The sequence below is a fragment of the Ursus maritimus genome, unplaced genomic scaffold, assembly GCF_017311325.1.
Source record: "Ursus maritimus isolate PB19 unplaced genomic scaffold, ASM1731132v1 scaffold_2, whole genome shotgun sequence".
Classification (NCBI taxonomy): domain Eukaryota; kingdom Metazoa; phylum Chordata; class Mammalia; order Carnivora; family Ursidae; genus Ursus; species Ursus maritimus.
The window spans coordinates 42,082,693-42,097,635 of NW_024424452.1; the positions used below are offsets into that span (position 1 = coordinate 42,082,693).

General features: G+C 57.5%; 1 protein-coding gene across 3 annotated transcripts; it reads right to left on the reverse strand.

Annotated features, from left to right (window-relative positions):
• Nucleotides 1-2,792: 2,792 nt before the first annotated feature.
• On the reverse strand, nucleotides 2,793-12,902 carry LOC103672100 (SLAM family member 9). 3 transcript variants are annotated; one of them, XM_008700773.2, is made up of 4 exons: nucleotides 12,748-12,902; nucleotides 9,751-10,143; nucleotides 7,883-8,179; nucleotides 2,793-4,512 (listed from the first exon to the last, which is right to left on the reverse strand). In XM_008700773.2, exons 1-4 carry the CDS (start codon nucleotides 12,818-12,820, stop codon nucleotides 4,502-4,504), a joined length of 774 nt encoding a protein of 257 aa, XP_008698995.2. In that variant the 5' UTR covers nucleotides 12,821-12,902; the 3' UTR covers nucleotides 2,793-4,501. The 3 variants fall into 3 exon arrangements, with proteins under 3 accessions (XP_008698995.2, XP_008698994.2, XP_040491784.1); XM_008700772.2 differs by lacking the exon at nucleotides 2,793-4,512 and adding an exon at nucleotides 6,126-6,365; XM_040635850.1 differs by lacking the exons at nucleotides 2,793-4,512; nucleotides 7,883-8,179 and adding exons at nucleotides 6,126-6,365; nucleotides 8,214-8,294.
• Nucleotides 12,903-14,943: the final 2,041 nt, after the last annotated feature.

Below are 14,943 nucleotides of genomic sequence, written 5' to 3' on the forward strand. Positions count from 1 at the left end.
GAGTCCCAGGGCCTGTGCGGGGCCGGTGAGGTCACCCAGTCCCGGAGAGCCCTGTTTGCTCCAGAACGTCCTTGTGGCACCATCACTCTGCCTGGTTCCCAGGCTTGGATCCTGGGGGCATTGTCTGACCTCCCCCACTGTGTACCCACATCTGACCCATCAGCAAGGCCTGTCCACTCCAATGTATTTCCCCCGCATCCCACCACCTCCTCCGTGTCTCCATTCTACCCATCGAGAACCTGGAGCCCCTCTGGCTACACTGCCCAGGCCTGTGAGGCAGGAGGGGGCAGGGCCGCATTCGAAGCCCAGCGCTTTGGCTCCAGATCGCAGGCTTCTGAGTCGAGGCCGAGCCACCAGTAGCCCCTCCGCCGGGTCCTCTTCCAGGCCGCACCCTCCCCCCCCAGCCCTGCCCTGTGTCCTCCACACACGGCCACCTGGGGCTCTCCGCCAGTCTCACGCGCTGCCCTGCCCCGCTCAGCAACTCTGCGGACCCCCCATCCCTCCTAGATGAACCTGGTGCTCCCGGGGGCTCAGGCCGCCTCCCCCACCCTTCTCCCTGCTGCTCTGCTCACTGCCCTGCAGCCCCGAACCCGGGGCAGCTCCTCCAGCACTGTGGGCAGGCTCCCAGCTCGGGGCCTTGGCTCACTTCACCTCTGCCTGCAACGTCCTTCCACGGACCTGCACGGTACCCACTCACCCCTACTCAGCCTCTGCCACCTCCCCAGACAGACCCATCTAGAACAACAGCTCCCCTGCCTGACTCTGTTTCTTCTGTTCCTCCCACTGGCCACGCCCGACCTTATATCTACTCGGTCAGTTGTTTATTTCCAGTGTCCCCCCCAAAATACAAGATCTCGAAGGCCGGGGATTAATTTTGTTCACGTGTGTACCCAGCACTGAGCACAACGGTAAGCAATCCATAAACAGGCTATGTTGGTGGGATCGCCTAGTGGTTCAAGCTCGGAGTCTAGAGGCCGACCTGCTATTGGGCCTCAAATCCCAGCTCTGCCCCTACTGGCTTCATGGTCTCACAATCTTCACAAGAGGTATTTGCCTTCATCATCCGTGAAATTGAGATAAACATAGTATCTATTGGATAAATTAGTACTTAATTCTTCCCACCCTAGAAAGGTGACTAGCTGGTAATTAATGCTGAATAGCTGAAATATTTGTAGACTTATAGATTATAAATACTATTGCTTGAACCCAAAACATGCTTTATGTATGTTAGTTGGAAGAGGGAAGAGAGGAAGAGAGGAAAATCCTCATCTTTCATGATGGAAACTAGTATGTGCCTGAAATTGATCTGAAAATAGTGATAAAAGAAGATCATTTTTAAAAAAGAACGTTTTTAGAAACACAGAGGAAAATGCCATAAGAAATCGCTCAGAACTGGAAGTGACTGTCTTTGCAGAGGGGTCAGGATGACGGGGAGGGTGGGACAGGGGATGACTCTTTTGCATCATTTTACTTGTTCTTTTCATGCAACAATTACACGCTGAAAATGAAAAAAAGACACAAAAGCTTCTTCGGATGTGCATTAGGAGAAATGACATGATCTAACTGTCCCCTAATTTCAAAATGGAGAGAAGGGGGAGTGTTTTCCAGAAACAGGGTACAGTGGAACCAAGGTGCAGAGGGGCGTGTAGACAACAGGTCCCTGGGCTCATAGAGGAAGTTTTCCCTGAGGCTGGAGATGTGCCTGCTGCTGGGGACTGGGTTGGGGTGGGGGGGATGATGGGAGGGGTCGGGGCCTGACAGGGAACCAGAGCATCTGCACCCCCAGGAATGGGTGACAAGCAGAAACAAGAGCACGAACACCGACAGCCTGGTGGAGAAGGAGAGCACGGCTGTCTGGCCTCACAGAGGTGCCTGGGGCTCAGCCGTGGCTCACGCTGGGCTCTGGGTAACTAGCCAGTGTTCTCGGACAAGCCAAGCACTCATTTCAGCTGAGCAACCACGTTTCCTCCTGAAACCCTGTGGCTTGTCCTGGAGGAAGCTCTGCCTGTGCTGTAGTGAGAGATGGTCTTCGCTGGAGCAGCTCTGCCTCCCGTATGTGTAGAAAAGAGATCCGAATGCATTTGCTTGAAACTCGTTTGTTCTAAATTGTTCTTGGCGGCTTGGAGGGTAGATACGGTATTTGTGCGGGTGGAGTAGAGTGTGTGTCCCAGGGAGCAGGGGACACTGGGTCCCCTGCACAGATGAGTGGTACCTGCCTGAGGCGTGTCCTCTGCCAAATTCATTTCGTCATTGTTTTCTTTGACTCCAAAAGTGACTGAGCCCCAAGACCCGCTCATGCTCATAAACCTGCAGTAAACTAGGACTAGTTTATCGACTCCATCAACTTGATAACGATCATCTCCAAAAACACCTCGGCTACCAGCACACTCAACGGTGAGAGATGGGAAGTGCTCCTTCTAAGACAAGGAATGCGGCAGGATGGCCCCTATCACCCCCCTTTCAGGGTTGGACTGGAGTCCCAGCTAATAAGGTCAGACAAGACAATTCAATAGGAAGCATATGGACTGAGGAGGAAGAACTAAAAGTATCTTTGTGCACAGGTGACATGGTTTTCTACATAGAAAACCCAAAGGAATCAACAAAAGAGAGGAGGAAGAGGAAGAAGAAGGAGAAGAAGAAGAAGAGGAGCAAGGAGGAGGGGAAGGACTCTTATTTCTGATGGGTGACGAATGCACAGGTGTGGGACACAGGTGACACTGCACAAAACTCATCTGCTCACTTACACACCAGCAATAAAGAAACAGAGTTGGAACCTGAAAGCACACGCTCTCGGGAAGAAGCTGGATCTTTATAGAGACCTGGGGGCTTGTCCCAAACCCCGGAGCAGGCGAACGCTGAGAACCTGACAGTCAGGAGGAGGCCATGGGCCCCACTGACCCCACCGTCAGAAGAAACCAGGTCCCTTCCGGGCCGCGTCGAGGGAGCTCATGACGGACGATGGGCACCGCAGCTCGGCAAGGACGTGGCGTCGGGCCTCTGTGGCATTTTTGCCGCAAAACCCCAAAATTAAAAAGACCAAGCCTGTGCCCTGTGCTCCCCAAGGAGCACCCCAAGCGGCAGGTCAGCTCCTGCTTGGCAATCCGGGGACCCCCGGAGTCCAGCTCCATCTGTGGTCTGGTCATCTCAGTTTCTGCAAGGCGACCCTTCCAGGTGATCCTTAGGGAATTGGCAGCGTGTTGCGGGGCCGTCCAGGAGGCTCGGCATTTTCCTGCCATCTCCCCCAGGCGCCTGTTTGCGGGCCTCATGCCTAAGGAAGGGGCTTGGCTCTCATGACCTGGAAAGTGTCACCAGCCTGTGAAAACTGGTAAAATCTGGACAATGTTGGCACCCCATCTAGCAGACCTCAGAGGTCCCCAGACAAGAGGGCTGACTGTGTCCCAGGAGGCTTGTTTCAAGTGCAACGTCCCCAGGTCATGGAGAAGATGCTGGTCGGTACCCACCGCTGCAGCCCAACGATGTCCCAGCTTCTGGAACAACATCAAGAAACTCTGAGAGGAGGCAGCCGATGGGACCCATCTTCAGGGGCCTCTTCACAGGAACCCGACACTTGTCCTGGGTACGAACCACCTGTCCCCGTGGATGTTGTCCTTGACCATCTGACCCTGCACTGCCTGTCCACGATGTGTCATTACTGCTTTGAGTCCTTACCCCCTTTTCTAAGGGAATGGCCTCATTTTCACGGTCTTCTTTCCTGTGTTGTTGGCAACTGTGAGTCTTTCTCTAGGAACGTGTTCTCCAGCTTTCCTCAGATTCTCCGGAGCGTCCATGGCTCCAACAGGAGGTGTCAAGACCCTAACCAGGCCAGCCAGGAGCCCTGAGGTCATGAGCAGCTCAGTGCCTACTCCCTGCTATGGTCTGAGGCCCCATGGGGGGTCACTGCTGAGGTAATCAGAGACCTTCCCTCTGGGGCTATCTCCCAGCAGGGGGAATGACGGGACAGGGAACCTTCCGGGGACTGACACCGTTAACTAGGGAGTGGACAAGGGAGCAGTCTGGGAAATCTGAGAGGCAAGTAAGGACTTAAGTTAGACCTTAAACCAGGGGCAGGAGGGGGAGGGGGACAAAGGCCACAGGGCTGAGGGTGAGGTGGGGGGGCGCTTGAACTGAGACCTGGAGAGATCGCAGGCATGAGTGGGAAGGAGGCTGAGGTCCAGCGCTGCCGCGGGGCCTCACGGGAGAGGAATCTTGGCTCCTGCTCGTCAGGATCCCTTGGGCTCGGGGGTCCTCGCTGTGGACATTTCTGAGGTCAGGAAACATATTTGCTCTGACATTGCCTAGCGGTCCATAAAGGACTGATGTATCGACGTCACCCATACAGTGTAGCTCCGATGAAACCCAGTAGCCACTGTGAACCGTGAGAAAGTAGGACGGGCTCCCCTGGAGCAGAGGGGCCGTGGGACACACAGGTGGAAGGGAGCCTTCGATTCTGGAAACATCTGCTCCAATTTTCAATCTTATGTGCACAACGTGAGTTCCATCATCAGGAGGTCCCTGCCAGAGAGAACACAGAACAATTTATTTCCTCTATGTCATTAATTTTTAAAAATTTAAGCCAACAAACTTTCGACTGCTTTTTCTTGAAGTAGACTCTGTGCCCAATGGGGGCTCGAACTCACCACCCCCAGATCTATAATTGCGGTTCCACCGCCTGAGTGAGCCAGGTGCCCCAGACTACCTTTGAAATTAGGTATTTCTGGTTGAGTACGTAATGCTAGACACCAATTCATGTGGTTCTTGATTTAATCCTGTGAACAGCTTGCTGAGGTCAGTCCCATCAGCATCCTCACTGGCCTCAGCAGAAATCAGGGGCACAGAGAGGCTGGGTGACTTGCCCAGGGTCACACAGGCTGGAGGGGGAATCAGGCAGGAGCCGCAGCTGTGAGTGCTCCAGGTGGGGACCAGGTGGAAAGTGCCCTCATGGTGCCCAGCAGGTGCACCCTTCCTCTCAGAGTGTCTCCACCTGTTGTCTCCTTTCTCTCTGGAGTATGTTCTAGGCTGGGCCACGAATCCCTGACTCCTGGCTGCACCTTCATGTCTGTACCCCCGCCCCATGTCGACTTGCCAGCTCTTCCTAGTTTCTCTGCTGCTGACCCTCCCGACCTGCCCCTGTGGTGGGTCTCCGAGCAAAGGGCAGCACCTGTGCCACCCAAGGCTGCCTGAGCATCCTCCCTCCAGGCCCTGAGGGCAGGCAGCACCGCCACCTGGTGGCCGAGGACTGAACTGCCGCTAGAGACTTCTAGCAAAGGAGCCTTCCCACCTCAGCTCACCTGCACACACAGGTCTTGAGTACCTACTGTGTGCAGCAGGGGGAAGCAGAGACAGGAAGCTAAGTCGTTGTCCTAGGGGAGCCCAGAGGCTGGATGGACAGAAGCACAGATCTTTTCAGGGAAGGGGGAGGAGCCTCTTCTAGATCAGGGGCACCCCTACCCTGGAATGCAGACAGAGGGCTCCTGGAGCAGCTGAGGGACAGAGCCGCCCAGAGGGACCCGCACAGACACAGTGCTGCTGACATGACCTCCCACAGTGTCCATCACTGCATGGGCCCCGAGGAGAATTTTCTTGGTTAATACTGCGTTCCCTGGAAAGGGTTACAGAGGCAACCAGGCCAGATCGTGCAGATGACGGGGTTGACAGACACACACCCAGGCACAGAGGGACTTGGGAGAACCCAGGCTGCCCCCTCCCCCAGCCTCACCCTGTCCCTCCTGTCTGCAGACTCCCGCTGGCTCAGCTCTGCATAGTGGATGCCAGCATCCGGGTCCCTGTGCTCCTCCTGCGATCCTGCACCTTAGTCACGCACAGACGGAGCTGGAGTCTGAGCCTAGAGACCTGGACCCTCCCCCTCCACGACCCACGGCCATGGCCACACCAGCCAGCCTCCTGCGGGACATTCCCTGAGCCGCAAAATGCAGGAGAAAGGGAGCCCGGGGTCCAGTGGGGCAGGGAGGGGTCTGGGCTCAGGAAGGAGAAGTGCAACCTGCCTCTCCCAGAGTCCACGTTCTTCTTCTCCCCACGTGTCTTCCTTTTTTTTTTTTTTTAAAGATTTTATTTATTTATTTGACAGAGATAGAGACAGCCAGCGAAAGAGGGAACACAAGCACGGGGGAGTGGGAGAGGAAGAAGCAGGCTCCCAGCAGAGGAGTCTGATGTGGGGCTCGATCCCATAACGCTGGGATCACGCCCTGAGCCGAAGGCAGACGCTTAACCGCTGTGCCACCCAGGCGCCCCGTCCCCACGTGTCTTCCAAAGATACAGCCAAGCTCCCAGGATCAGCAGCACGATCGCAACAGATCCTAGGATGTTTCGTAATAGGGCAGCGGTGACCTGTCCATGTAGACCTGTTTCTGTTGCACAGAGAGAGTGAGGAAGGTTAAGGCAAGAGAGCAGTGAAGACGCCCGTGGCCACACACACGGAGACGTCTGAAGGGACCTGGTCAGAAGCTGAAGAGGGAGGACCACGGCAGGTGCTTTCCCTCAGCCAGTTCCCAAGCTCCTGCTTGGGGCCGGGGTGCTGAGAGGAACGGGACATGGTGCCCGCCCTTGAGGAGCCCCTCAGCGGGGGGAGGGCTGAGAACAGGCCAGAGGCAGCCAGCCAGGGCCATCCCAGGGCACAAGAGCTTTACAGCTTGCATCCAGGTCTTCAGGGAGGGCCTCCTGGAGGAGGTGATGGGGAAACCTGGTCTTCAGGGAGGAGTAGGAGATTACCCGATATTCAGGGTTGGGGGACATTCCAGGAAGGAGAGCCATGAACAGGAATGTCTGTGTCAACTCTCCAGCCCTGGGAGCTGCCAGCACCCACTGGGGCAGAAGGGAGAGGGACCAGGCAGGGGGAGCCGGGTAGGAGGATGAAAGGGAGGCAGGAGCCTCTCTCCAGAGGGTCCAGTGGGTCACTGAGCCTTGAGCTTCCTCTGAGATCAGAGATGCTGAGGCACCAGGTTCCCCCGCAGCTGGTGGAGGAGGGGGTGGAGGGACGAGGGGGCACGCGGGGACCCAGGTCATCATTCGTTCAGGGACACACTGACTGTAAGCAGACTTCCCGAGGCCGAGGGTGGGACAGGCATGCAAAGGAGAAGCAGACACGGCCCCTGCGCTACAGGTGTTCAGGCTGCAGAGGAGACTAATCCCGGCCCAGAGCATCAGCTCTCCGTGTGGGACACTGACTGCTCCTTAGAGGAGACGAGGTGTGAGGGCAGGACAGAGGCAGCTCCTGCAGGGCCCTGAGCCATCGAGGCTGAGGAGCCCCTCTGCAAACTCTCTGAATGCTGGAACTGCACCCAGCAGCCATCCTGTGGGACTGCAGGGGTCACGGGCCCCATACCAGCTGCAGTGAAGGGGTCCCTGGAAGGGAATAAGTGGGGGAGTGGAGGACTCCTGACTTGGAGGGGCTGAGGGCAGAGGGAGGGGCCTGAGCAGAGGCTGGAAGCTGAGGAGACCAGCACACATCTGGGAACGCAGGCAAGCAGGTGGGTGTGAAGCGTGTTCGTAGGCCAGAAACGGGCAGAGGAGCTCCGATCCCTGAATCCTGCAGGGAGTTCCTGGCTCAGACCCCTTAGAGGGCACAGACCACTGACCCCCCCCAACTCGCTCTTTCTGAAAACCACCCTAGACACACACGGGATGATGGATGAGGGTGGGAGAGGTACCTGCTGGTGCTGCCTGGATGAGCAGGGGTGAGGGGGAGGAGAGCAGCAGGGGAGGGACAAGAAAGGGCAGAAGCGCATAAGGTATGCCTGCCGGCGTCTTGGACGAGGTGACCGGGTGGCAGGTGATAACTAAAATATGGTGGGACACGAGCCGGAAACCCTCACCCAGGGCTGCCTGAGCTCCGGGAGAACCCCTACGTCTGGCAGCATGCGCTCACCGTGGCCACAGACGTCCCCAAGGCCCCAGGTGACAGTTTTCTGGTCCACCTGGTTGCTGACCACACAGGTGAGGCTGGCACTGGGCTGGGTCAGGGGCAGGGTCACAGCCAGGGTCCAGGGGTTGGGGGCTGGTCCCGAGGCCGGTCTCTGCTCCAGCTCCCTGGGGAGGCCCTCGCTCTCCCAGGACACGGTCAGGTTCTCCCTAGTTCCCGTGGTGTCACACTCCACGGTGACGTTGCACCAGCCTCGTGTGAGGGATGGAACCGTGGCCCAGATCTGGGGAAGGGGCATGGGCTCTGTGGTGGGAGAGACAAGAGGACAGAGGCTCACGTGAGTGGAGAGCATCACAGCTCCTGCTTTCTCCTGCGGATTCTCCCTGATGCTCTGGCTTCCTCCCCCGAAGGATGATGCCTGCAGTTTACAGATAACTCAGAACAGAACCAAATATACAGCAGGTGCCAAAAAGGAGTGGGAGACACTGAGTTCAGCTCTATGTGATTTCACTACACTAAGCAAGTTAGAAATTTCCCCTGAGAAAAAAATGTGGATCCCAACAACCCAAACCTCATTAATTCTAAGAAAGTGGGCTGTCCTGTAGAGGAAAAGGAAGTTGGGACAGCATTTGTCCTCGTCCAGTCCCAGGCCCTGCTTCTCCTGCTGGGATGGTGCCTGGGACCCGTCAGCCCGTGGTGCAGAGGCTACTGGTCAGTTCTGGACGGCAGAGATCAGCCCCAGGATCCCACCAGGAGAGACCGTGATGGGGGACACAGTGGTGGCACCTAGGAATGGCCTCACTGAGTGTTGTTGAACATGCCCTTAATTTGGGGTCCAAAGATGAACAAGGGACAAACTGACAGTCAGTCTACGGAATCTCGCAGACCTGAGCAGCACAGGCCACTCTCTCTGGAGCAGGACGTCTCCCTGCGCAGGGGGGAGTGTGGGGAGAGAGAGCTGCTCACTGAGCTTCTGAGGAAGGGCTGACTGTGAGCGTCTCCTACGTCTGTGGAGGGTTAGAGCTGGACCCGTGAGTCTGAGTGAGCTGCCTTGGGCCAGTGTTGAGAAGGACGAGGGGACGGGGCGGGGAGAACCACACGTGGGCTTCCCCATCCTGCTAGGTGACAGTGTCCCCCAACCGTGGCCACGTGCTGACCCTCAGAACCTGCAAGTGTCTTAGGTTCCATGACAAAGGGAAACTGAGGCTGCTAACCAGCTGACGCTAAACCAGAGAAGGTCTGGATTCCCAGATGGGCCCCATGTGATCACAGGTCCTCGCGTGTGGAAGGAGGCAGGAGAGGAGGAGGGAGGGTCACAGGGCCAGAGGGACTCATCCCTCCAGTGCCGGCTGTGAAGGGGGAGGAAGGGCCACGAGCCAGGGGATGCGGGCGCCACTAGAAGGACGGACAGGAGCAGAAATGGATTCTCCCCAGAACCTCCAGAGAGGAGCAGGCTTGCCGACACCTGGAGCTCATGGCCGAGGCTCTGGGGTCTAAGTCCTACCCCACAGCCCAGGAGGACACTCAGGTGGTGGTGTGGTCAGCCCCTGAAGGTCAGTCACGTGTTACAGCAGCACTAGACAGCTGACAGTCACACTGAGCACCCTGAGTGCTATGGGGACAGTGAGTGTTATGGCCAAGTCCCCATTTCCCCCCGTTCCGTGTTCCCCTCCTGAGGCACAGAAGTGATTCATCCCCGGTGTGAACCTCAGCTCTGCCTGCGTTTGTGCTGAACACACGGCATCTACTTCCAGGGGAGAAGATCGAGTCTGAAGGCTGCGGTCTGGAAGGGATCCTGCCATCGGGGTGCCTGGACACTCCAGGGACAGAGGAAGGAGGTCAGCTATGGGGCTGGGGGAGGGACCGCCACGTACCATAGACCGTCAGGTGGAAATCCTGGTCAGTTTGTATTCCGTTACTGTAGCTGACTCGAGCCCGGTACAGCCCGCTGTCCTCAAGGGTCAGGTTGTCAATCCTCAGGGTCGTTGTGTTGGGGACATGGACTCTCTTCTCAAACTTGTCCTGGAAGTTGAACCATTCTGGAACATCTGACCCTGGAATGACCTGCAGTATGGCTGTCCAGTTGGACCCTAATGCAATGCCCCAAAACATCTTCTCCAGCTCGACTCCTGGGGGTAATTCCGGACTTGTGATCACATGAAACAACACAGAATCTCCTTGCGTCCTCTTCAGAGAATCAGGGATTCCAGAATCCTCCACTCCGGAACCATGGACTCTGGAGCTCTGGGTCAGAGCGCCGCAGACGCCTAGGGCACAGGACATAGGAAATGTGAGAGGTTTTCGTTAGGAATATAGGAGGAACCCCTAGAACCATCTTCTTCACGAGATCTGTCCCGTGTGCTCCCCGGACTCTTGGAAGGCGGGAGAGAGCCATGAATGGGAGGCGAGGCTGGGATCCCTCCTGGTCCCAGGGGAGCGTCCCCTTGAACAGGTCCCGCGGACTTGCTCACCTGAGGTGCCCTGACCCCCGACTGCGCAAGCAGGAACGTCAGGAGAGGTCGGAGCAAAGCACGAGCATGTTTTCGGTCCATACCAAGTGCATTAGTGCAGGAGGCAGCCTCTCACGGGGCTGCAGAGACCCTCCTGCCTGCAGGCCGGGCAAGCTCTGCCCCTGGAGTGGGGGCCACCCCCGGGACTGGCCTCTAAGGGGCAGAGTGCCGCTCACGGGATGGACGGCCCTCAGGGACAGCAGGTCCTACACGAGGGTGACACCGTCTTGCTGTCACCCTGTGTCCTGCTCGCTGTGACGACGCCGGCGGCCATGTTGTGGGTGGCCCTGTGGAGAGGCCCCCATGGGGAGGGACGGACGGCAGCCTCTGGCCAACAGCCAGGGAGGGGTGAGGCCTTGACAAGCTCCCACAAGCTTCACTGAGGGGCAGGGCGACACTGATACCCTGTCCGTTTTATCCCATTGTGACACGAATGCCGTGGGTCCCCATGCGCGGTGCTCCATCCCTCTCATTATTATTTTTTTTTCTAAGAAAATATTTTTTATAATAATATTTTTTTATTATATTATGCTAGTCACCATACAGTACATCCCTGTTTTTTGAGGTAAATTTCGATGATTCATTAGTTGCGTATAACACCCAGTGCACCATGCGATACATGCCCTCCTTACTACCCTCTCATTAGAAACCGATTTGGACAAAAGTTTTTTTTGGACCCTCCACCTCCAGAAATGTGAGATAAAGATTCTGTGTTTAAAGTACCCTACACCCTCCCCCTGCTCTCCCCCTGCCCTGCTCTCCCTCTGCCCTGCCCTACACAGAGCTCCTCCCTCCCAGCACTGCTGTCTGGTCAGGGAGGTTTGAGCAGTTCTGTGGTCTCACCCCCCCAGCTATTGTCCCGGGAGAGGGGACTCAAGTACTTGGTGGGCTTTGGCAGAGACGTGGGGTGAGCTGAGGGTCAACCAGCACTAGCTGGAAAGGGGGGAACCCGGGAGAGAGGAGGCTCAGCTCTCAGGCTGCAGGGGAGGAGCTGCCCAGAAGCTGGATGGTGAGCCTCAGCCTGAGCAAGCGGGAAGCCCACTCAAGACGGGGGAAGGCAGGAGAGCGCTCAGGTCTGCAGAAGGTGCTGAACCCAGAGAGGGACACAAGGGCAGGGGCGGGTGGCTGTGAGCAAGAGGGTCTGAGTTTATTTAAATAGGATAAAATTTAATTTTCACCCCTCAACATAACATTTCATGCATTTCTCTCTCTTTTCTTTCCTTTCTCCCTCCCTCCCTCTCTTCCTCCCTCTCTTATTTTTCCTTCCTTCCTTCCTTCCTTCCTTCCTTCCTTCCTTCCTTCCTTCCTTCCTTCCTTCCTTCCTTCCTTCCCTTTCCAAAACAAACATTTATGAAGGAAACTCCACAATTTCCCATATGTCTCCAGTTCAATGAATTTCCCAAGAAGAGAAAGCCCACATTTGTTTTCAGAAAGTTACCTTCTTAAAGGTTTTCAAAGCCTTGCAATGCTCATTTTCTAATGAGTAATCTCCCTGTTTACAAATGCCCTGTTTTCTAGAAATTTCCTGGAATCCCTGCAGCTCATGGAGGGGCTGGTGCGTTCACACCATACATTTCAGACAATAAAAGCTTTCCAAGCTGTTCCCAGAATTCACAATTCTGAAGATCTTAGTGTTTTCTCCTTTGTTCTTATTTAACTTACACATAAACAGATGGTCTAAGATGAATTAAGACCTGGAAACTGGGCTCTTGTTAAAACAGTCTTTCAGTTCCCTTTTTGTGGCCCCCTCTGCTTCCCTCCTGCCCCCCCCGGGTCACCCCCACATATAGCCCAGGTCAGCAGTCTCCTATTCCGGGCTCACCCTTACACACAGCAGGTGCGCCCAGACCCTTGAATTCTGGGGGCTCCTTTCCTTCCTTTGCACACAATCTTCATTGGACTCTGGGCCCTCATCCTGCCCAAGGAGCCGGACTAGAGTGGCTTCCTCCAGCTCAGACAGGGGCTCTGGGCTGGCCCCTCCTGCACACAGCAGCTGCAGGGCTGCTGGGTCTGCTGGGCATCGCAGGTGGGGTGCCCATCTGCACCCCTGGGTCCCCCAGCCGCTCCCTTATCTCCTCCATCCCTCTCCCCAGGAGGCTCCGGGCTCTCCTGCCCTCCCCCCTGGTAGGGGTTCCCTTCATGCAGCCAGGCAGCCAGGGCTCAGGGTTCCCAGTCCGGCCTCAGCCACCAGCTCCCTTTGTTCCCTCCGCTCACCCCGGGCTCTGAACCAAATGCACGGCGTGTGCTCGGTCATCACAGAGCTGGTTCTCTGGTTCTTCAGTAAAGACCTGAGAGGGCCCAGGGGCTCCTGCCTCCTGCCCACCCAGCGGCCCTCCCTCCCAGGGAGACCGGGCCACTCACTGAGGAGAAGGCTGGTGAATCCCAGGAGCCAGGAGGCTCTGCCCAGGTGGGGGTCTTCTGAGCAGGTGTCCATGGCCGGCGGCCTCTCTGCTGGCTCGGTCTGGGCCTATGAGCTTGCATAGGAAACATCCAGAATGCAGATGTAAGAAGGGAGGAAGGATTCTTTAACCGGAAGAGCCCTAGGCTCCTCCACGCCCCAAGGGTGGGGCTGACTGTTAGTTCCTGGACTCACTGTCCGGTCTAGAGCAAGCCATTCCCATCTCTCCTGTTACCTCGCTCCTGCAGTGAGAACTCGGGAGATAATTGCAGAATAAATGTAGGAACAGCCCCCCTCTAGGAGGCCCAGAGCTGGAGAGACCCCGTCCCCGTGCTCACAACCAGCTGGGTGGTCTCCCCTCCCCAGCCTGCACCCCTAGGACCCCTGACCTGCGTCCCTGGGTCCCACTCAGCCCAGGCCGCCCTGCTCGCCAGCGCCAGCCGATGGACAGCACAGAGTCACGTCCTAGAGCCAAGGATGCAGGGCCTCTCCTGCTTTGGGCCTGTCCTCTGTCTTTACACCATTTCACAAGTCACGTTTCCTTTCTGATTTTCTAGGAACTTCCCTGTCAGTGTCTAAGTGAGAAGCTAGGAGCAGGAGAACACAGCACTCCTGGGAAGTGTCTCCCCCACACCCCAATGCACATGAGGCCATGTCCCTAGTGCTGTTGCCCCAGGGCTCTGTCTGTGGCCTAGGCCGGTCCTGCCCCCACACACAACACCGAGCCCACCCCCACCGGACCAGCGCCACAGCCCCCTTACCGTATGAGGCTCTGCCAGCCCAGGGCCCGCGCTCACACACGGGCAGGGGCTGAGAGGCTCATGAGCCTCTGGCCTCAGGCTCAGCGGCCTCAGACTCACGGCCACCTATAGAGGCTCAGGCCTGGCCTCTTCTTTCAGGATGGGTTCCCACAACCTCTGAGAACCCTGTCCTCCCGGGGACCCGAGGGGAGCAGCTCCATCACTCACCCCTGGCCGGTGCCCCATTCCCTGCCCCCTGGGCTCCCCCTCAGCTGCTCAGACCCTCAGATGCCAAGGCTGGACCCCAGGACTGGCCCCGCACTCAAGGAGGTCAGCCTGGTGGCTGTTAAACCCACTTTCTGGGTGTGAGACCCGAGTCCTGAGGGTTTGGACCACCCGCAGAGGTCACACAGCAGAGCCAGAGTCAGGGTCTGGACTCCTAACAAGGAGCTCTGAGAAATCCCGCCTCACTGCCGCTGTCCTGTCCCACTGTGCGGCCTCCAGCAAGTCCTCGCGTCCCGTCTGGGCTCCCCCGACCTGCTCTGTGCCCTTCAGATCAGAGAGCACTCAGCACTGCCCTGTTCCCCCGCTCCCAGCCAGTGATGGGAGATCCCTTCCACGGGCCGTCCCGGAGCCTGTGGGTACAAAGTCCTTGGACAGAGTCCTGATCTGGGCACCTCTCCCCTGGTCCCTTCAGGGTGATGGGGACTAAGTCAGCTGTGCCCCTGTCCCTGTCCCTACAGCCCTGGGCGAGTCCTCTCAGGGTGAGGACTGTTTGCTTGTGGAAACCACAGCTTGGGGTGGGGCGCAGGGCCCAGGAGGGAGCCCCCAGCAGCTGCCGGCCGGGGACCCCGTAGGGTCACTCAGCATACGTTCCATGTTGGGGCAGCCCCTGGGACTCGTTACAGCTCTAGGGCTCCGGTAAAACCAGACCCGAGTCCCTCCCACTTGGAGAAGCCACACTGATGGGAGGGAGGCCAGGCCTGACCCCGGGCAGCCTCTCTCCTTTCTCACACCCCAGGCAGAGGAAACAAGCCTGTGGTTGCAACATTGTAACCTCTGAGGTTCACAGCAGCTCTCTGCTGACCACAGCCTCCCCCCTGCACTGGGTGAGTCACACCCCGGCCAGCTCCTCCAGCCCAGCTCAGGGTAGGGGTGCCTTCTCCCACACTCAGGCTCTTCCTGAGACCTCCATCCTGTCTGCACACAGCTTCCTCGTGGGCAGAGAGCTCATGACCCTGAGCCTGGGGACCCGCGCTGGGCAGCGTGGCTTCTGTGCGGACAGCGGGCTTCGGGCTGGAAACCCTCCTGGAGGTGCAGGCACTCAGTCCGTGGCCGGGGGAGCTGGGCTCTCGGACCAGACACCGTGAGGCTGACTCTCCTCTTCCCCCCCCTTCCCTGCGTGTCCCTGGACACAGG

Excerpts from the sequence above, each read along its gene's own strand:
- LOC103672100 (XM_008700772.2), bottom strand. The coding sequence starts at position 12,820 with ATGGACACCTGCTCAGAAGACCCCCACCTGGGCAGAGCCTCCTGGCTC. Across the intron at positions 10,144-12,747 it reads ATTCACCAGCCTTCTCCTCA|GCGTCTGCGGCGCTCTGACC; the intron begins GTGAGTGGCCCG and ends CCTGTGCCCTAG. Across the intron at positions 8,180-9,750 it reads TTTCCACCTGACGGTCTATG|AGCCCATGCCCCTTCCCCAG; the intron begins GTACGTGGCGGT and ends CTCCCACCACAG.